General features: G+C 38.9%; 2 protein-coding genes across 21 annotated transcripts in view; one reads left to right on the top strand and one right to left on the bottom strand.

Annotated features, from left to right (window-relative positions):
* The window catches only part of LOC308510606 (uncharacterized protein), a 456,681-nt gene that overhangs the window by 6,148 nt on the left and 427,615 nt on the right, over positions 1-22,918 (top strand). For 9 of the 20 annotated variants that reach the window (XR_013995380.1, XM_081080187.1, XM_081080177.1 and 6 more), the window contains exons 2-5: positions 3,112-3,214; positions 13,681-13,749; positions 14,304-14,445; positions 20,200-20,347. Coding sequence is in view for 14 of the 20 variants with exons in the window: in XM_081080187.1 (XP_080936313.1) it covers positions 3,117-3,214; positions 13,681-13,749; positions 14,304-14,445; positions 20,200-20,347 (457 nt within the window). In the remaining 6 variants the exon portion in view is untranslated. Of the gene's footprint in view, positions 1-3,111; positions 3,215-13,680; positions 13,750-14,303; positions 14,446-20,195; positions 20,348-22,918 lie in introns of all 20 variants that reach the window. The other 11 variants (XR_013995381.1, XR_013995382.1, XR_013995384.1 and 8 more) reach the window with 4 other exon arrangements.
* SPMIP4 (sperm microtubule inner protein 4) overlaps positions 1-22,918 on the bottom strand; it is a 34,033-nt gene that overhangs the window by 1,458 nt on the left and 9,657 nt on the right. Inside the window, exons 4-9 of the mRNA XM_081080176.1 lie at positions 17,229-17,300; positions 15,142-15,171; positions 11,482-11,663; positions 8,379-8,467; positions 2,710-2,884; positions 2,337-2,428 (exon numbers count right to left, since the gene is read on the bottom strand). Coding sequence (XP_080936302.1) covers positions 2,337-2,428; positions 2,710-2,884; positions 8,379-8,467; positions 11,482-11,663; positions 15,142-15,171; positions 17,229-17,300 — 640 coding nt within the window. The remainder of the gene's footprint in view (positions 1-2,336; positions 2,429-2,709; positions 2,885-8,378; positions 8,468-11,481; positions 11,664-15,141; positions 15,172-17,228; positions 17,301-22,918) is intronic.

Genomic DNA, 22,918 nt, shown 5'->3' with positions numbered 1-22,918 from the left:
CTTTGGTTGAATCAGAATCAGCTTTGGAGCTGGCGGAAGATGAGATTCCTAATCTTGATCCCCTGCGATTGTGATTCAGAAGGTCTGCAGTGGGGCTCAGGAATCTGCGTTTTGACCAAGTGTGGTGGGTGCTGAGGCCAGTGGTTTGCTGTGTTTGGAGAAACACTGGTCTGAGGGGACTTTGTCGTATCTGCTTGTTTTTTGAGACGTTTTGTAAATATTGTGGACTCAGGAATGTCTATAATTGCAATAGTGGTGAGTGTATTCAAAGGGTTATTGATATAGGTCTGGGGGGGCAGGAGGACGAGGGGAGGAGTTGACTCGGAAAGGGCATAAGGGAACTTTCTGGAATGAAGGTAATTTTCAATATGTTGATCGGGGTTTGGGTTACGAAGGTGTATGCATTTGTCAAAATTCATCAAAGGTACACTTCAGATTTGTGCAATTTCATTGAATGTATATTTTAACCAAAAAGAAGAAACTGCAAACAAATTGATCTCTGGTTAATGATATGCATGCTGAATGTTTAGGGGTGAAGTATACTGATGTCTTCAAGTTACTGTGAAATGCATAAAAAATAAATGTATTGATGCATGGTTGGAGGGATGGAAAGATGAATTATGTGGTAAGTATAGTAAAGTGCTAGTGGCAGAACTCTAGGTAATGGGCATATGTGTGTTAACTATAACATTATTTAAACTTTGCCGTGTTTGAGGTTTTTTATAATGTGTTGAAGACAAAAACTAAAAAAGAATGGATATATGTCGATGATGGAATAGATAGCAGAGATAATAAAAATGAGAATGGTAAGAAAGTAACAATAGTTTGGACTTAGAAAACAAAACGAATTTAGGAATATCCTTTTGGAACCTACTTTGTTCATAGTTGGAGGAATTTCCATACTGTTATTAACAAATCTGTTACAGCCTTTAACTAGTCAGGTTTGAGTAGATACTATGAAAACAGAGAAGGAAAATCCCAGCTCTGAAATGCTTTGTTAAACTTGTCATAAACAAAAAGAATAGGGTGTATCATATCCTACTTTGACAGTATGCAACAAGCAGTTTTTAGTACCTTTAATTTATTCTACTACAACCAAATATTTCATACATATACTTATTACCACTAAAACATGCCTTTCCAGAGTCCATTATTTATGATTTAGTCAGAAACTAGCAAGATTCTCTGAAACTTTCTTTTAAACTTCCAACTATTTTAGGCATATTTAATCTTATTAATAAAAACTTAGGTGTTGATTTACTTGTACAGTAATTTTGCACATACTGATTAATATACTTGGCAGGCTTCCTTTGTATAACAGTACATGTATTTCTTTATTAAAATGACAAAGCTTCCTGAGGGTCTGGACCCTTCAGGGTCAAATTTGTGGACATCTGGAGTGTTGCTGAACACACCTGACAATTTCAGCGTGTACGTATCATTTTTTCTAGCCTTAGAACACGCTTGTTGCAAGCGAAAAATAAAGAAAATTAAAAACCCTTTAGTGAATGATAAAGCAGTCCATGGAACTACTTCTGATTTTATATTGCTCTAGGAAATACTGAAGCTAATGTAAAATAAATGTGTTCAGTCCAAAAAGAGTTCATGTTGAAATAGCTTACAGTTGTACAGTTGTTTTTTTATGTATCTTTTCACAATTTGCATCTTTGGAAATACTAATTCTGTTTTCAAAACTTTGTAGTTATAGAGGATAAAATTTAGGCCCAAATAAAATGATAAATGAATACTATTAGGTCATTTTATTTAATATACATAATTAAACCAATAGACTACAGCTTCTATCATTAGAAAGGGCTTGATCATTTCTTTCAGATAATCAATTAAGAAATCTCTGTTGATATTTACAGATAATTTATTGGCTTTTGATTATAATTCAGCCAACTCTCAATTATTGTGGGTATCAGGAAGAAGCGTTTATTTCTTCAAAAGCAGTGATAATGTACGAGATATACAAATATGCAAAGATTCACGGAATTTAAGAATCTCATTAAGTTACTAGGTAAACTTTTGTAAATCAATTCCTTTGTAAATTTTAGCAACAGTAACAGTATAAAATCTGTTTTAAAAAACCCAACAGTTTGAAGAGAAAAAGAAACCTTGCTTGTTCTTAAAAATAGTGGAGAAAGGTATTCAGATCAGTTCAAATCAATTCAGAAGTCACTTCTAAAATGAGTTAAATTTTCCGTTTTCTAGCTTGGTCATCAGTACTCATGAAGCAAATAAGAAATGGGCAAAGCAAGAAAGAGCCCAACACCTGGATACTGCCACCCCCACCCCCCCACCCCAGTAACAGAGCGTTGACTGCAATTACTTACAGGCTCTGGGTCAAATCCTATCGGGGAGGCTAATTCTGCTACCTCCTTTTCGTGGTAGTCATCCAGTTCAAGGGGGTTCATGGGCCCCAGACCTTAATGGAAACATCATGTCTTACTATTTTGTTAAACAAAGAATGGCAGGTAGACAACCCTTTAGAGAAACACTTACCCATTCCCCTTTATCATAAGAACCAATAAAAAGAAAACCAACTTTACCTCCCAATTGCCTGCTAAGAGAAACTTACCACCCACCTTAATTTCTATTAGTACTTAGATAAGAAACACGGAAAAATATTAGAAGATGAAAGCTTGTAACAGCATTTGTCAAATATCTAATTTTGTTCTTTTTACTTGTCTTAAAGTGAACTCTTACCTGTAAAATCATGAGCATATGAAGTAAGCCAGTGGGACCTCTCCAGATTTCTTTGTATGTTGGCTTCTTTGAAAGAGTTCATAGGATCCCATGAATTTAAAGAAGTGTTAGGAGCGAAGGTTTTAGGAGGTTTTGGGTAGAATACTGGCTTGTTTTTTCCAACACATTTAGGAAACTAGAATATGAACATAAAAGATTATTGCTCTTAATATCTCTCATAGAATAAAGGCTGATTCATTATCTCACCAGGAATGGGGGCAAAGGAAATTCCAGGCTGAAGTCAGATCCTATTTTTTTATTCATTAATTACTAATATTGTGCAACTGTAACTATATTTAGAGATAAGCAGAATGTTTTATCAAAGGCGTGGTGAGGTCTTTTCTAAAAGCCTTTCTTTCACAGGTACTATGACGATGTCCTTTGGAGAACTGTTCCTGGAAGTCCTACCTACAGTGAAATTGTATTATACAGCTATAAAGGGCTCTGAGGTGCTCCACTGCCCACAGTAAGTCAAAATTGTGTGCCTTCCCCTTTTCCGTCCCTGTCTCAAGAAGTAGTCAATAACCACACCTGTAGATCTTTAACAGCTGCGTGGCTTGCTTATTCGGCTACAGAGAGCCCTCTTGGTTCTCCTTATGTTTGTCAGATTTGCAAGGCCGGCTCATTTGAAAATACAAAGGACTTTTCAGAAAGACTGTTGTGAGGGACTAGATTAACCTCGTGTCTTACTCTGCTGTAAACTAACAGCGATCTACTGAAATGCAATCGGGCACGGAGGCAGGAAATAGGGAACGTGAAGTTTTACTGTAGCCTGTGGTGTCCTGGGAAGAGTTTCAAGAGGCAGGAGACATCCGAGAGGATTGTGGGGAGGGGTGGGTGGCGACCATCCACTCATAGGTGTTCCTTGGTTAGATATACTGTTCACAGGTAACGCTTGCATCTCATGTGGCAAGGCAGTACACGGCTGGAAGGCACTTTGCTTCCTGAGGTGTCAGTAGCTAGGCTGACACCCCAGTCTACAAAGGAGTGACGTTAGGTGTTGTGAATTTGGAGTGCATTCTCAGAGGAATAGTTCTACGTAAAATGGAGTTACAGTCCCAACCCAGCCCATGAAATCTGTGTGACGCGTAAGGTAGTGAAAACCACTTACTCAATACCCATGACATGCAAAACCATGTGCAAGGCGCTAAGGGCGAAACTCCATAAATGCCATAAAATAACAAAACTGTTGCAATACATTTAATACAACAACAATTAAACATACTGTTTTTGTTTTGTTTCACTCTCGCATGATGGGGCTTAACCAGGTTTAATAGGGGAGCAAGAAAGTGTTTATGGTGGCGACTACTCTGCCCTTTGGAGAGATTTTAGCATTGTGGACACTGCTCCATTGGACCACATTTCACTGTATTGTATCAGCACCCTTTTTACATTAAGAAGTTATGGTTAGGCACTTTGTTCCTTTACATATGAAATGAATATGTACATAGAGAGAGTGGGGCGGAGCGGGGGAAGGGCACGCACATGAGACTGGCAGAGATCCTTTTCTTTGGTATTTAGGACTCTGAAAGAGGGAGCAGATGGACAATGGGATGAAAGGGCTGCTTGAGACAGAATGGAGAAAGCATAGAGGGTGCAAGACCGTAAGTAGGGAGCATATGTGGTCGGGAAGAGAGAATCGTCCAGTTGGTTTCCCATTCTGGATACCCTGGTTGTTGCTGGGAAGGAGCAGCTGGCCGGGGGGGTCTTGTGGTTGTGGTGGCCACAGAGCCGTGCACTGTGGGCAACTAGGTATAAGATGACGTGTTTCTAAAGGAGGTGCCTGTGTGCTTGCCAGATTCATTATAGTTATTTGCGGATGAGTGTGGATTATGGGTGCTATTCGGGAGAGACAGAGGTGTGCTAAGAAAGAGGAATGGATCTCTAGGACAGGGGTGGGCACTTTAGATTGGAACGATGGCAGACGGTTCAAGAAGGAACACCAGTGGAATTGTAACAGCTGTATACAATGTCAGAGGGGTAGCAGATTGCAGGAGTGGGGTTATCACTTTGTGAGGGGGGTAAACGTCTTAACTATTACATTGTTTTGTACACCTGAAACTAATAAAAAAATAAATTGAAAAAAAGGAAAGGAACATGGCATTCCTTTATTAGGGTGATATGAGTGAGTACTCTTTCCATGGGAAGCCAAAGGTCTTCCAGATATTTAGAGTTAAGGATATCGGGTAGCAGGCTCAGTTAGGCTTTGAAAATGGTTTTTAAAAATATTTCTAATAGTCCAAGATTAGGGAGGTTTACGGCCCTTGACCTCTGTGATTTTTATCTCATCTTACTCAAAAGATGAGTACATGGTCGATTTCATCCTAAAGAATATTTTTGTATTGCAAAAGCTAAGACCAGATGCTTGAGTTTTTGAGAAATGGAAAGGACAAGTCTTTGGCCACTTGAGCAAGTAATGCTAAAAACAGCCCCAAAGAGTCAAAATTATAACCTATTTGTTTGCCAGTTATAAAAGGAAAAGGAATGTTCTGATTGGCTTGGTAATGATGGAAATGGCCAGTGAGAAGAAACTGCAGAGGGAGGGGTGCTGGCTAGAGTGACGAGTGCGATGATCAGTAGTTACTGTGGTGGGGGAAACTGGGCCTGGCCAACCAGACAGAAAGGTTGGGCAGCTCTGGGGTCTGGGTGGGGAAGAGGTACCCAGATTTCTATGATTCTTAAAGGCACAGGCTTCAGATACATGTAATCTAAAGGACAGGGCAAAATGACCTTTAAAATGCTCTGTCAAAATTAAGCCCCAGCACTTGAAGTGTTACAATCTTTAGAATAGTAATACTGACAGCAGCCAACATCCATTAGGAGCTGACAATGTGCTAATATGGTACTAAGTGCTTTTACATGCATTTCTTTCTCAAGACAACGCTATCGGGTAGATTTTATTATTATTCCTGTTTTATCTATGAGGAAACTGAGGTATTGAAAGATTGAATTTATTATCCAGGGTCATAGAGCTGATACAGTTGAGAGCCAGGAGCTGAGCCACTTTTAAATTCACACTCTTTACCAGTATGTTATACATATGTTCTTACTGACTTGGATGGAAAATACTAAGATTCGGCTCCTGGAGTTTTCTCTTTCACAATTAGGAGACCCATTTTTGGAACTATTAAGTTATTGGTGTCCCTCCTGCTCCCATTGGGCATAGGGTAGAGTAGGAGGAGAGAGAAGACGATTAGCCCATAAAAATAAGTTACGCGTTCTTGAACAAGACATTCTTGTCTGAGGTCCCACCCTCAGAGAATGGTGATTACAACTGTGTACTCAGTTGTGGGTGGGGTACAGCCTGGGAACTGGGATTTATCAAAACTACCCCAGGTGATTCTGATGTGAGGCCAAGGTTGGGAAACACTGCTCTCCCTACAAGAAAGGTAAATACTGTAAAAAGTATCCTCCTTTAGCAAAAATAGAACATTGCAGATAAAACTGAAGACCCTCTTCCAATTAAGTGGTGAAAAGTAGGGGAGGACAAGTACAGGATACGATCCCGAAGAAAGAGAAGAAGGAGGAGGAGGAAGAGGAAGCAGAGGAGGGGGAGGAAGAGGTGGGAGAAGGAGAAGGAGAAGAAGAAAATGAGTATGAGGTACGCCCATCCGGTTCAGTATCAATTTTATTTTGATTTTTTTGTTTTGATATTTGATTAGGATTAGGGATGAGCCAGAAGAATGAAAGTTTGAAAATTAAGATCAATTAGAACAGAAAGAGATTAATTAATTTAATCTCTTAATTTAAGAGATGGATTAATTTAATCTCTTAATTTAAGGGACCAGAGAGATATGATTACTTAATTAGAGATTAATTAATAGAGGAAGAGATTAATTAATAGAGGAAGAGTCAAATAAATCAGTCAAAAATATTTATGTACGAAGTGCTGTGGGGAATATATATGTTATAAAACATTCTGTTTTCAAAGAGTCTGTAATTTAGTTGACAAGATATGAAATACATGTGAAAGAGTACTGGTTATAGTAAGTGTTGTAGAAAGTTAGAAGAGGGAGTAATCGCTTCTGTTGGAGGAATAATAATGCTTTATAAATTATAGCACTTCATTTTCCAAAGTGCTTTCATATCTTTCATATTGTCCTCATATCCTGTGAAGTTTGTAGGACAGATTTTACTGAAATCATACAGATATGTTTTTATTAATTAAAGCTCAAAGAGGAGAAACAATATGCCTAATATCATGTAGAGAACAAATGGCAGGTAGAGGACTAACTAGAACATAGGTCTCGAGTTGCTTCTCTTTCTATTGCACAGCGGAAATGACCATTGAGCTGAGCCTTGAAGAGTGAGCAAATTTCACGTAGGCAGAAAGGAGGACATTCCAGGGATGGGAAATGGCCATGAACCTGTCGGAAGACGAGCAAGTGGAGCAAGGCTGTAGGAAGGGAGAAAGGCCAGATCCTGAAAGGTCTGCATAGCTCAGTGTAAGCATCGGGATTTACGCATAGGTACAAGGTGGGCTAGGCAAGGTTGTTGCAAAGGGGTATGACATGAGGACAGCAGCATTTTAATGAGCTGGTAAAAATGAGGGAAATTGAAAGAAGAAACTAAACTGCAGAGCTGGAGACTTTGGCTGTAAGAACATGTAATGATGGAATGGTGTCTAGAATAGCTTCTCATTTTTCTGGGCTGCTTAAATACAGATTTTGCTTGAAAGAATGAAAGAGAACCAGTAAAGTAGATGATTAATCAAGGATTTTTCTTGATGTGTAACTTGACAAAAAACAAACAGGAAGTTGCTTACTTGATAGACAACTGTGACATGGCCGTGACCTCCCCACTCTGAGCTGTCACAGTGATCTTTCCCATAAAATCCAAATGTTTCCAGCTTTTCATAATTATTTATTGCCTACCTCATGGGTTGTTCGATGCAAGGAGATAATGGGAAACCCTTGGCTCTGCCTCTCAGAAGCTCACCAGCCAATGAATGTTAGCTATTACTATTTTCCAATTTCTAGATATTTTCTTTTATGACTTAACATTTTTCTCTTTTTATCCATGTGGAGCCATGGTAACGAAGTTAAGAGCAGAGACTGGCGTCTCATAAGCCTGACTTCTATGATCATGAGAAAATCACAAACTCTCTGAGCCTCAGTTTCCTCATCTATAAAATGGGGATAATGATATTAACCATATGAGCTTATTATAAGGGATAAATGACATAGTGTATGTAAAGTGGTTGGTGTGTAACAATTTCTCAATAAACAGTGGCTATTTTATTTTATTTTTGATTCTACATAAATATAATGGTTGGAACAATTAAGTTGCAAGTGTTTCTGAAAATCTCCCATTTGCTCTATTCATATCTGGAGTTACTTGATATATTAAGAGTCAAAAAGAATAAAGTTGGGGGACATACAGTGAGGGAAATACAGTCCTCCACCTTCTTTTGCGAGGAACCTGTTTTCTTATAACTGTGGAAATGGTATATAACTGCCCAAAGTATCTGAAATCAGTTAAGAAAACAAACAAAAAAATGTGAATCCTGGTCAAAAATCTCAATTTTCAGATAGAAAATAAAAACAATCCCTCGTTTGGATATTTATAAGCATATAGAGTTAAAAACATTTTTTACTTTGTTTTAAACCCACATTTCGAAAGATACTTACGTCATAATATACACCCTGACCCGGCCAAGTCAAGGCTTTCTTCTTTGAATCCGTGGGAAAATCAAGCAGTTCGTATCTATAAGGATTACCTGCAATTTTCAGGGAAAGCACTGTTATCCCGAATATACAAGAACAGTCTTCTAATTAGTGGTATTTGTGAGTGCAATAAATAGAGATGCGATAATGTGAGGTAGAGAGAGATGCAGGAAAATGTTTTAGCTATGTAGTTACAGCTTTGTTTGACTTCTTGCCCCCCTTCACGAGCAGTCTGTGGGCCACACAGAGTGAGAATGACTAACCTTGGTGCTCCTAGCAGTAGGAGGGGAACTAGTACCTCACCTTTCTTTGTAATGAAAGGAGTTCTGAGGGGAATTAGAAATCTTCCTGGGTCCTCTTTCTGGGCTCAGCGAATACATTACTAAACGACCTATTTTGGCTTTTCCCTGCCTAAATATCAAGAAATGGAGTTAGCACTTGCTACCAAAAAAGTATAGAAAGAGAACATCTTAAAGAATACAGCTTCCTGGGCATCAGTGGTACAGTAGTCCCCCCTTATTCGCAGGGGATACGTTCCAAGGCCCTCAGTCGATACCTGAAACTTAGGACAGTACTGAGCCCTATGCATGCTGTTTTGGTTTTCTTCAGTCTGATAACCTACTAAGTGAGCAACAGGTGGGTGGAACATGCAGCATGGATATGTAGGACAAAGGGACGATTTATGGCAGGGTGGGATGGAATGAGATGTTGGGAGGTTTCATCATGCAACTCAGAACAGCATGCAATTTAAAACGTATGAATTGTTCATTTCTGGAATTTTCCATTTCATATTTTCGGATTGTGGTTTGACCGTAACACCATGGATTAAGGGACACTACCATGATTGGATAAGCTTTGCCAAACCTGGCATGGCTGCTTCCTCTGTTCCCACGATAAATTCTACATTAAAGAATGCTCTGAACACCCATCCCCATATGGAATGAGAACAAAGGCTGGCATTTAGTAAACATTTACTATGTGCCAGTACTGTACTGTTTTATATATCATCAGATGCATTTTCCATAACATCAATATGCAGAAGGTACTGTTATTTCCACTTTAACAAATGAGGAAACTGAGGTGCGAAGAAAATAAGCAATTTGCCCAAGATTACACAGCTAGGAAGTGGAATGATTCAAACTCGGGCAATCTGGTTCCAGAGCCTGCAGTTTTGACCTGTATGCCACTTATTTGTAATAAAGAAGAGTTAAAGTAAGTGGAAGAGTTGAAAACCTAATGCAGCACTAGTTCTTGGAATGGTCTTTATAAACGTTATTAGAATATTCTCATCTTTTTAAAATCCCCCAAGAGTGACTAATTGGTCAGGGACAGGTAATGCTTGGAAGAGCAGAAAATCAATGTGGTATCTTATTTCTTCAGTCTCTCATCTACAACTGCACTGAAAAGTGTTTTTATAAATTTCAACACACATTTCTGCGATTTCTTGTTAACTGTATATACTTCATGTAATTTCAGAAATTATCTAATGCAGGGATTGAAAAAAATAAATTTACTTTGACAATTTACCCAGTAAGATCATAAAAATTTTAATTGCTTCGGTATCCTATCTCTAGGAACTGAAGAACTGGGGAGCAGTTCTTCTGCACAATGCCCTGCTCCCCAGCTCCCCCAGTATACATATGTATGTATGTGTACTTCCAATGGATACATATATTTGATATAGTTTCCCTGCCTTTTTTCAGTGCTGACTCGACTGAGAGGTAATAGAAAAGTTCAGCATGCTGCCCAAGTACTGGAATCATTATAGGGTAGCAGAGTCGTGAAAATAGTAACTGCTAACATTTATCTCTGCTATCTGTTAAGTAAGACTAACATTCCCATTTTATAGACTGGGAAGTAGAGGCAGAGAAGTGAAGACACTTTCCCATGGTCCATGGTGAGTCACTGGCAAAGCCAGTTTCTACCCGTGCGGTCTGACTCCATAGTCCGTGCTCCAACATTCCACAATAATCTCTGTCAAAGTGTTACTGTCTCCTAATGAGGTACTGGCACCAGTATAGATGATGGCAGTATCCTGTTCTTACATTTGGGTCCAATTGTTCATGTACAGAGGACCTGCCTTATAGGACAGTGCTTGGGTCTTACCTCACAGCCCGAATTCATCCAACAAATACAGAGGGAGCCAAAACAATGTATACATATTTTAAGACAGGAAAACTATTAAAATTGTAATACTCAACGTATACCAATAACAAAAGATGAATACATGGCACGTTTGACTTCTGCAATTACAAGACGTGCTCAAAGTGGTTCCATCAGCATCCAGACACTTCTGATTACAGCAAATTACTGTTTTGAGCAATGTTGACCAAAACGTCCACTTGCATACAGTTTTTGGCACCCCCACTATTTATCGCTGCCTACCATGTACCTCTTCTCCTACCTTCAGTTACCCTCAGTCTTTTTCCATTGGACTCTTCTCTGTTTTGCGATGTCGAGTGTGGGAGAGACCTGATGTCTAGTGTATGGGTTTACCACCCTCTTAGTAAAACACATTGGGGAAGTTCCCAGTGTTCACATCTATGAGAAACTGTTCCATCGTGTTAAGGGGAACTGAACAAACCACCCCCGTTACTGTCTGAGTCTTATATCAGTGTAGACCTTTCACTTTCAACACGGCTGCTACCTTCGTGTCCAGACTCTGATGCTCTGAACCAGCTATTGTCCCCTGTGCTGAACTATCACCTGAGCTAGAATGGAATGTTCAAAAGTTAAGCCATAGAAGAGAGCAGGAAGGAAATAACGGAAAATACAAGTAGAATAAAAACAGCCAAATTCTACAATGTGTGGTTTCTCATTCTAGCACGGGAGAGCCTCTATGTCAAGAAGAAACGTTAACAGCGTCTGCAGAGAACCTGGTTTAATGGGTCGGTGGTGAAGTCCCTGCGATTGTAAAGTGCAGCCACGGTTGAGAACAGCTTTCCTCATCTGCTGGGTCACACTTTTACGATTTGGGTCCTCAGCCCTACTTCCTTTAACTTTATTGTTGAATAAACTACAGATACAAGAAGAATTTGTACTGTTCTGATTTCAGATCATATTTTACCTCTTGTCTTCAAAACGATTGTGTCATAAGCCTTCGTTGGCACAGTGGGAGGAAACGGCTGTTGGCTTCGGGCTTCAATGCCGGTGTAGTGATCCTTAGGTGACCGGAAGGTTGGGAACATGGCACCGCGAGAGATGTGTGTGTGGTAGGGGTGTTCCATCGGATACGGGGAGCAGATCTCGCTGAGGTTTAGTTGAACAAACAAAACCAAACAGAACAGAAAGAGATTTTAAAAATCAATCATCAAATATTTATTAGGACCCTTCTTTTGTGGCCGGTGCTGTTCTAATCCCTGGGCATAGGACAGGGAGCATTTTGATGGAGTACGTACCAAAAAACATATGAAATTGTCTTAATTTTGCTAGACAAATCCAGAATAGATTTAATGTGCTAAGACTCGAACTGCTGGCTATTTCAGGGAGCCAACCAAGAGGCCATGGCTGCTGGATTCAGTACAGATTTGCATGAGCAGCTGAGTAAGGGGAGGGGCCTGAACCTGGGGCTGGGTCCCCACAGCTTGTTATCTACTGAATTCCTTATCAATGAATAACTTTCACAACTGATACAAAAATATGAAGCAGAAGATACGTGAATTTTGTGTTTTTAGAATTTCTAGTTGCTTTCAATTCCTGTCTTTTGTTTTAAGAGGATCCCAGTACTTTATGGAATTCTGGGCATTCAGCTTCAATATGTAAAGTGATCTCTAACCATCTTGGATTGAATTTTTCAATCCAGGCCATCTGTTTCTTTAAGCAATCAGTCAACAAAATATACTGCCTGTTTGTGTACACAGTGCTGTTTAGAAATCAAAAAGCCAAAAGTAGCTAGTGCACTGAAAGAAAATAAACTCAACCAGTAACAAAGACCAAAGGGATGTACTTTTCCTGTCATCTCAAGAACTAGCAGAGGTTTAAAAAATACACTGTGATTGCTATCTACATTAGAAGAAAACTGGGGTTAGGAAGCACATGGAATAGAGAAATATTATATATAATTGGAAAGTAAAATAAGGAAAGGCAGGCCCAGTGTTAGTGGTTGAATTGTGTCCCCTCAGAATTTGTTGGTTGAAGTCCCAACACACAACAAATACACCTTCGAAAGCGATCTTCTTGGAAACACAGTCATTGCACATGGAGTTAATTAAAATGAGGTCACACTGCAGTGGGGTGGCCCCTACTCCAATGGGATTGGTGTCCTTACAAAACAAGGGAAATTTGGACAGAGACATGCCCTCAGGGACAATGCCACGTGAAGGTGAAGGCAGGTCAGGGTGACACACGTACAGGCTAAGGAACCCCAGAGACTGCCGGGGAACTGCTCAAGTCAGGAGACCGGCAGGAAGCAGATTCTCTCCCAGCTCTCGGAAGGAACCAGCTCTGCCGAAACCCTGATCTCAGACTTCTAGTCTCCAGAACTGACAGCAAGTAGATTTCTCCTTTGTTTCCCAGCAGATAGAACCAGGGATGACTCAGAGCTCCAATAGGGCACAGGCGAGCAGTGAGAAGGAAACTCGTGCCTGCAGTGTGAGTGCTCTGGGTTCTTAGAGGAGAACAGCTAACGAAAGAGCTGAAAAGATTACCTGCATTTGTAGTGCTGACCTTTATAATCCACAGAAGCTTTGGGAAAGCTGTTTGATGTTGTATTTACCAGGTCAGAATAAATGTACAGGTTATGCCATGAATGTTGATGTGAGAGTCTTGTGACAGAATTTTTCCTTTCACTAGTTTCTCGGTAGCATCAGAATTTATTTAATAGCTTCTCCAAGTAGCTATGGATGGTGTGACTACGAAATAATAAGAATAATTTCAACAAGACGTATATTTTAAAATGTCTCATTGCTTTTCCATCATGATATTTTTCAGTCCCAAGCCTTTTTGGTTGGTTTTGCCATTTACTTGCTGTGGCATTAAAATCAAGGTAGCAAGGAAGAAATAGCTTCATAGACCATCAGCTAAAATGGCACATTTATTAAGGTAGCGTAAGTTATATCATGAAGCCTTGGTTTCAAAGCCAGATCTCAATATGTGTCATCTGACTGGTAGGTCACAAGCTGCGTTGCTGCAGCCCCAGGTTCAGGCCCCTCCCCCTACTCAGCTGCTCATGCAAATCTGTACTGAATCCAGCAGCCTTGGTCTCTTGGTGGGATCGCTGAAATACCCAGCAGGTTGAAAATCTTAGCAAGTTCCTGATCTCTTACAGATACCACAAGAAGTTAAGACTGATTTGTAAGAGAAGAAGTCTGGATTTCAAGCAAAAGTCATTTATGAGGTCAGTCAGCTCTTTTTGTTTCTGTGTAAAGTGATGCGGTTTTCTCACAAACTCTCACCTCAACAGGTTTTGGAATTGGTATAGGATTTATTTTATTGCTAATCACTAAACACTTTTCCAGTTTATTTACTTTGTTTAATAAATACCACATCAACTTTACTTAATAAATGCCACATCAAGGCACAAGCTCGTCGTCTCTGATGACATGAGAACAGAATTAGGACGTTCCCGAATCCCAACTGATTGATGTCACTCGGAGCCGTGAAAACACTAGTGTGGTAACTGCTCTTTCAGTGGAGCAATACTGACTGTGCTTCATTTTTTTTTTATATCAGTATGGACTTGTGAATATGCATTTTGTACTTTGGTACTTCAGTAGTAATCCTGTACTACTATATTTTGTTACTCATATTGGCCATAGGGAACTCTTTCAGTTGGCTCCTATATCTACATCCCTGTTTTTGTGGGCATTTTGTAGTTTGTTTGTTTGTTTGAATCCTTCATCACTTATTGTTGTGGTAATTTTTGTTTGTTTTTTTCTTGTTTGTTCTTAGCACTTCCCTACTTTCTAGCACTATAAGATGCTCAAGACTATCTTGTATATTTCCTGCTCCACTCCTACAATCTGCCGTTTCTCCAAGAAGCCCAGTTCCTTCTATTGGAGAATGGTACCAGAAACCAAGATTTGATCACAAGGTGTGCTTGGTGCTTCTAGAGTCCCTGTCAGTCTTAACTGAAAATAAGTTGACAGTCAAAAATTGCGTTTCAGTTCAAAAGCAAAGATCTGTTCAAAAGGCTATTCAAATGAAAGCCTAGGTTGTTTTGGGGAACGTTCTACAAAATGTCTGACTAGTAATTCTCAAAGTTGTCCAGGGCATAAAAAAAAAAAAGGAAAGTCTAAGAAACTCTCGCAGCCAAAAGGAACATAAGGAGACATGACTACTAAATATAATGTGGTCTCTTGGATGGGATCCTGAAAAGGGATCAGAAAAAGGACATTAGGGAAAAACTGAGGAATCTGAATAAAGTATGGACTTTAGTTAATGTGATGCATCTGTACTGGCTCATTAATTATGACAAATGTACTCTACTAACGTAAGATGCCAATAATAGGGGATCCTGGGGGTGGGGTATATAGGAACTCTCTACGATTTTTCCAATAATTCTGTAAATCTAAAACTGTACTAAATTTAAAAGTTTATTTAAAAAAAAAAAGATGAGCGGGGCTATGATTGAGGGAAATCAGTAATACTGTCACCTGGGACTTGTAACAGCCTCTCCTCCCACTTATGAAAGCCTTTTATGAAAAGTCTCGTTTGTCTCCGTATTGTCTAAGACCTATGGATTGACAATACTTTTTTTCTTGATTATAACGTCCAGTTGTATACTTACCCTACTGTTGAATTAGGGGGTTTGGGCATCCTAGAATAAAAACAAGAAACAAATCCTCATTTATATTAAGGAGTTTTTAAAGCTTGTATTCCTATTATAAACTTGCTTAAGAATAAAGATGTATTCCATTTTCCAACTACCGAGTCTTTAAGATTATACTGACTTTATAATATTTTGATTGACTTTCTGGAACACTGACTAAGGGACCAGAGAGATATGATGTGATCATATCTCAGTTGTCTGTTGATCAGTTTTTTCCATTCTGCTCAATCTAACTTTAGTCCCACTCAGCACCCATTTTGCATTTCCTGTTTGTAGCGCAGGTAGGACCTACTACTTCTAATGATAACAGAGCTGTGGTTTTAACTGACATTTACCCTCATAGGTAGGCAGTAGCCAAAGTGCTCTGTGGCAGCCTGACACCACCATACATGTGTTGCAATTATGTGACCTAAAATGACCTGAGTGTGGCCTGGTTGGGGAAGATATCAGTACTGTGTGTGCTTTGTCCCTTTGCCCAGGATTGTCGATCTCTCCCAGTTGACAGAGAGGCTAGAATAAAACTGAACAAGGTCCTGGAGTCATGCCCATTCTGAATCAGTTCATTTGAAGGTTGTGTATTTACTAATTACTCTGAGCCCTGCGTGCCAAGAAATACTACTGCAGCCCAGAAACAAAGTCCACACTAGAGATTGTCATCCATTTCCCTTGGATTTCAACAGTTAGTTTCGGCCTATAAAGATATTTCGGAAATATTTCAGGCATGAAAAATGAACAGAATGTTAATCAGTTGATAGTAAAGATCAACTCAATAAAATTAAGATTAAATACTATTTAATATTTTGTTTCTGTATTTAGAAAATGGTATGTTAGCCGTATAGTTTTATTAGTCTATATTATAAACACATGATTCATAAGAACCATAAAAGGTTTGTATTTTTTTAAAAATTTGGACTCTAAATTTGTGGCTTTGAACTAAAAAAAAGCATGTCTTGGCTTCCAGTTATTTTTCTGGTTGAGGAGGGGAATGGGGGGCAATGACTATAAGAATCCAAAGGGTCTACAGTTACTAGATTGGCTATTATTTATAAAACATTAAATCACCATCTAAAATTTTCTCATGTGACAAATTTAGCTACGATGTCGACAAGTATATGCCTAAAATTCATTTGATTCAAAATGGAAAATTTTTAAAAAGGTAAGCTTTTTTAAAAACTCAAAAGTTTGAAAATGAAATGAATGAAAAGAAGAAATTTTCAGAGACAACAATTCCTTGACCTGAACCACTCTATTATTTTACTGCCACATTCTATAGCTACTTTACTAATCCCAAAGGGAATAAAACAGGGCCTAGCAAACACACATTTCATATTTTTTGGCTCCCTCTTGTGGCCGAACTCTATATTAACTTTTTACCTATAAATGGATTTCTAACAATTCTGATAGTTAAAAACGAAGTGATATTTTCATTGTTACTTCAGTACTGTCAGTGTTTTATTTTTATCTGAAAATTTAAAAGTATGCTTTTGTATTATATACAACAAACGATTTCAAAGAGTGAAAAATAATTTAATATACTGGGAAATAACTCCTTTAAGCAAAGGGTGAATTAACAAGTATTCCTTATCCAAAACGGAAACTTAGGAAGTAATTTTATTAAGAGTTATCTGTAGATTGTCATAATAAACCTTTCTCCTCATAAAATTCTGATTAACTATTTTGTTGAGAGTGCTGGGGCATTTTCTATGAATCTTTTAAGAAACATAACAGATTCTTATTAGATTGAGTAAGTAGGTCAAAGACAGGGAATAAACCAAGATGACCTGTATGAATCCTTCGAACAATACGATTCCATATTTCCTATTTTGTCTTCACTTGTTTAAATGCCACAAATTATTAGTGGGTTTTTGGTTTGTTTTATTGTTTGTTTGGTCTTGGTTTCTATTATTAATAATCTCTTGAAAAAAAAAAAGGAACACTGCTTTTCTGAAAGGTCCCGTTTTGGGGCTTTTTAAGCTTTCATATAACTCATTTTCACCTAAAAATATTATTTGATCTTATATAATAAAAAGAAACCCCAAACTTACAAAGAATCACTTCCATAGATGTCACTTTTTTTGTTCTGCGTCAAATAATAGAATTGTTCGATAGGAAGTTTTCTGGAAAGAAAGAAAAGATTAGATTGAACATCTTTTCAAATTTACACAGTAATGGTGAGATAGGAAAAGACGAACAGACTAATGTAATTATGGGTATATGGAAATTCAGTATATGAAAAAGTGGCATTTTAAATCAGTGGAGAAGGATTTACTTTTCAATAAATGCAGGAAAAATTCACTACCCATTCGGAAAAAAATAGATTTCATTTCATACTACTCAGAAAGGTAATTTTAGATAGGTTAAAAATCTAAAGAATTGGGAAAAGCATATACAAATTTTAAAAGAAAATATGCAAGGTATTTTCTTCTTGATGGTAGGAAAAGCATTTTAAGTAAGATTTTTCTTTTAAAAGTCAAAAACCAAATGAAATGAAATGACATGAAATGAAAAACTTTTGAAGACAGTACACTATAAAAACTCTCAAATAAAACATATTGGAAGAAATATTTGCAATAAAGATATGTAAAGGATTAATATCCAGAACATAAAGAACTAATAAGGGTCTATAGCTAAAAGACAAACAATAAAAATGGGAAAAGAATAGGAACAAAAAAGGAAATGTAAATGGCTACATATAAGAAAACGTAATGGAAAAAATACTCAAGCTAACCAGAGAAATACATTCTGATAACCAGAATACCCTCTATACTCATTAGATAGGCAAAAATTGTACAGTTTGATGATATAAAATACAGTTGGCTAAGAGTATAGGGAAATGGATACTTTTAGATACTGTCATGACAATATAAAGCATTATAAAGCTATATCTACTAAAATTAAAAATATACATTGTGACCCATAACTTCCACTTAGGAATTTCCCTAGGGAAACATTTGTGTATGAGCTCAAGCAGGCTTGTACAGCATATTCATTACGTATAATTAATGCAAAAAGAAGAGGAATATTATAAGAATGGCTAAGTAATCTATGACGCATTCACGTTGTGGAACACTAAGAGATTAAAAAGAATGAGATCTGTGTTTACAATCTCTACATTGTTGAGAGAAAAAAGAACCAGGTTGCCTAGTAGATCAAATGATTCCCCACATACACAGACTAATACCATATATTTTCAGTGGGCACATGTGTAATTATGTAAACGCGTAACAAAAGGTGTGAAAGGAGACACACCTCAGTGGGAACAGTGCTTCTCTGTGGGACTGGGATTGGTGGGGTGGTGGTCCAAGGAGACTGGACCTTATGTTCAATTTTTTTTTTAAAGACGTAATTTTTTTAAAGAGCAGTTTTAGGTTCACAGAAAGGTGAGAGGAAGGTAGGGCGATTTCCCTTACACCCTTTACCGCGCACGTGCTTAGCCACATCCCGCACATGCTCAGCGTCTCCCATCAGATGGTACGCGCCATACCATGGAACCTACGCTGACACGTCGTTTTCACCCAACGTCCACTGTGTGCGTTCGCCTTCACTCTTGGTCCTTGTAATGTTTTAATACAAAGTGTAGCGCTCAGTATTACCAATATCTTTTGAACACCCAACCCGATGTCTCATCTACCGAACGTAGATTCCAAAGAGCTTGCTTTCTCAGCCTCTGAGAAAGGTCGCAGAGTGTGAGGCTTCTTTGTTCCCCATAAGAACGCTCATCGAGAGAAGCCCAAGATTGAGAATGTTCTTATTAGGTAGATAAATCGACCAACTCTAGGAGTGTCAGTCAGGCTTTCTCCTGTCACGCCAGTGCTTGCTGAAGGACTTCATAAACGATCATGGGGGCAGGGACAGAAGTTACGTCTGGAGTCAGCAACAGGAACTTCCATGTCATCAAAACTGCCCTGGACACATCAGAGTTTGCCAGCACCCCTCAGTACTTCATAGAAAAGAATCTCCCTGGGTGTGCTCGTCAGCCACCTGGTGGGAGGTTGATTACATTGGACCCTTCCATCCTCTAAGAGATGATTTATCCTCCCAGGACTAGACACTTCTAAATATGGATCTCCCTTTCCTTCTCACTATGCTTCTGCCAGTTACATCATTAGTGGACTTATTGAATGCCTTAGTCACTGCACGCCACCTTAAACCAGGATGATCTTTGACTAAGGAACTCAGTTTATCACAAAAGAAATAAGGCAATGATTGCATTTAAAGGGTTCGCTAGTCTTATCATATTTGCAGAATGGTAGCATAGCCTATTGAAGATTCAGTTCTGGCTGAGTGTTGTCCTACAGCGTGTGGCATACACTGAACCAGTGACCCACAGTTTCCCCCATAGCCAGAATGCATGGTCCAGAAAGCAAAGGGGAAGGGGGAGTGGTGCCTCTCACTGTTAGACTTTCTGTGACACGTGAGAAGAATCTTACTTCCTCCCCAGCCACCTTGGGTTTTGCTGGTTTAGAGGTCAGGGCTTCCATCAGAGGACACAACAATGGTCCCACTGAATTGGGAGTTGAACTGATGATGTGGTCATTTGGGACTCCTTATTATCCTGGAGAAAACAGGCAAGAAAGGACTATCCCAAGTAGGCTGGGATGATTGATCTGTAATGTCAAGGGCAAGAGGATTGCTGCTATACAATGACGGGGAAAAAGAGTACTTCTAGAACCCAAAGAATCTTCTGGACACCTCCTAGTATTGCTTCCCAGGCCTTACAGTTAATGGAATGCTGTAGCAGCCTCATCCACGCAGAACCACTAAAACTTTAGCTCTCTCAGGAACAAAATGTGGGCTTGCACCCCCAGTTAATGAACTCCTACCAGTTCAGGCACTAGCTGAGGGCAAAAGAACTCGGAACAGGTACTAGTGGAGGAAGGAAATTATATAATCCACAAGAGCCTCATGGCCGGCTGCAGAAATGAGGACTGTTGTCACATCCCGTATTTTCTTCCTTGATGTGTCCTGTCTTATATAAACTATTTTTTTCTCTTCTTTTCCCTTTTTTTCAGATAGGATGTGTTGGCAATGGTTTACTTTATTCCGTGCGTAAGTGTGGACAAGATTGTGACTGAACTAGAGAGGCGTGAACGCCGCCCAGAGGTCCTGGACTTGGCGCTGGGTGCGGGAACTGATGGGAATTTGCGTATCCCTTTTTGGGGAAGTGAGTACATTTACATTTGTATGAAAAAGTGGTGCATTTTCTTACATTAGAGCTGCAGTTCTCAAACTCTGCTGCATGTTAGACTTACCTGAGGGATTTTATTAAAAAAGCAGATTCTGTTTCAGTAAATCTGGGGTCGGGGGGTCCAAGATTTTGCATTCACCATTTCCTAGGCGATGCTGATGCTGCTGGTCCACGGACCAGATGGTGAATAGAAAAGCATGTCATTGCTGCTCTTGTTTAGAGCGGCGCTGCTGGCCGTCTAACATCTTTCCAATGTTCTCGCTACATGTTGCTACTTTTCCACATTTTGAACAGCCCCTTTTCCCCAGAAAATCCACTTCCCAGCCTCCATGGGGGCCAGGGTGCCAATGCTTCTCCTAGGTTCTGCCAGTCATCCACATCCACACTAGACTTTGATTTGAACGTGAGTAGTAAGAGACAACAGGCTGCAAGTGGGGCGTCCATCCTGCCAATAAGACAGCAGCAGAGGTTGCGTGTGTCAGCAGAGGCACTTTCCTGGTACACGACCAGTCGTGGGAATGAGCCTGGCTATTATGCCTGGAAGTAGCCTATTTCTCTAACCCTCCCACAGTTTTACGAGGTAACCTAATATCCTCTAATAAATCCTCCTTTGCGTAAACTAGCCAGAATGGATTCTGTTGTTTGCTACTAAAAATCCTAATGCATGCACATGAATAACTTGGGAAATTAAAATTTAATTTTTAATTTAAAAAGAACAAAACTAGTTTTGTTGAAAAAATGAACTTAAAAAGAGCAAATGTAATTTAACTTAAATGAGATAATGTCTATAAAGCATTTAGCACAGTGTGTGGCATATACGTAGATGGACACCCTCATAAAAGTTTGGGTAATCACAACAAAGTATATACAAATACCACCATGCAGGATGGGATTCTAGGTATCTCTCTCCAAAGAAAACAGACGTAAGGAAGTGAGAATGGAGAGATGTTTGGCTCCAGTCAGAAATGAAGTTTCAAGAATAGGATCAAAGTTCAGGCAATTTCTAAACAAAAAATTTAAATTTAAAATTTTATTAGCATTTAGCAGATGAAAAACTAAAACTGAAGGAATTCTTGAACTGTAGATAAATAGCTCTTCATTACATGCTCGTAGATAGAAAGTTCTAAAAGATCCATATAAAGTTAAGAAAATGTTTTTGAAACATTTAGGATATTGGGCTCATTAGTAGTTTTTAGGTCACATTGACGCTCAGGCATGAAAGATAAGTTGATAAACCCTGATTCACTTGCTTCTCTGTGATTTATTGTCTTTATACTATTATGTCAGTTTTCAGTCACATCTATTCTGTTTTTTGCTGCTTTTTTTTAAATATTAGATTTGTAAGAATGGTTTTGTGTTGTTGTTTTTCTTATTTTTTTCTTAGCCCTGTGATTCTCCCCATTTATAATATTCTGTTGTTTAATTATCTTGTCTTTTATTAGATTCACATACTTATTTAGTTCTTTTATAGGGAATCTACTTTTGTTTCCTGGTCTACGATTTTTCCAAGACTGGTTTCTTTGTTCGTGTGTGTGTGTGTGTGTGTGTCTGTGTGTGTGTGTGTGTGTGTTTATATGTCATTTTTTCCCCCCCTTCTCTTCCCGGTTTACAAAGTCACCTTGCAATTTGTTCTCATATTTACATGTGTTTAATTGGGTAGTTCTGTCTAAACCCAGCTTTTACTATGATATAGTGTGGGTGAATTCTGATTTTCTGCCATCTGAAGTCAGTTTTTCTTTCTGTCTGTGCTACACGCTTGATGACTGAATATTATTCTCTCCATTTTTCTTTAGCCTGATGGGTTGGAGGTGGCAGAGAGAAAGAGCTCAGATGGTGTCAGATAGAGCCCGGGGGTCTTGGGTACTACTGTCTAAGAGCCTATTAAATGTCCTTCTTAAAGGTAGGGAAGTACCTACACTCCTGAACTTCTGCCCATTCCTGCAAGTCAACCCAGCATTCTGGAGAGCACACATTCTGGAGAACTTCATGTGTCTTGAGATCTTGTTTTAAAATAGGGGCTTCTATTCTTGAGGCATTTTCCCTTTTCTATGAGGATTACCTACTTCAATTTTTATCTTCTCTTCAAATTGGAGAGTTGTCAAGATTTTGTTCTCACCTTGCCCCAATATGCATTTGGAATATAGGAATGGGGTGAGGTATAATGCCTCTCAACCGACAGTGTGGCTTCCCCTATACCCCCAACACTTCCAGGGAGAGCTTGGAAATATGTGTGGGTGGCTTCATTTTGGATGTCACTATGAATGCAAGATGTGGCTGGTATTTCTCGGTAAAGGGACAGAGATGCTGAGCATCTTACAGTATGTGCGACAAAGAATTGTCCTGCCCCAAATGTCATGTTGAGAAACATGTAATTAGGCACTGGAATAAACTACATAGAATTTTATTGGCACATTAAAATTAATGGCATAAGATTGTTCTCCTTTTATTGTTTGGGAGCTGCTGGTAAATTCTGTATTTGTTTCATTTCTTAGGCAACAGAAGAGGGATATTATGTGATTTTGCTTCATTTGTATGGTCATGTTAACC

Source organism: Rhinolophus hipposideros (genome assembly GCF_964194185.1).
Source record: "Rhinolophus hipposideros genome assembly, chromosome: 18".
Taxonomy (NCBI): domain Eukaryota; kingdom Metazoa; phylum Chordata; class Mammalia; order Chiroptera; family Rhinolophidae; genus Rhinolophus; species Rhinolophus hipposideros.
Note: the sequence above shows the minus strand (reverse complement) of the source record. Positions and strands in the feature narration are given on the sequence as shown.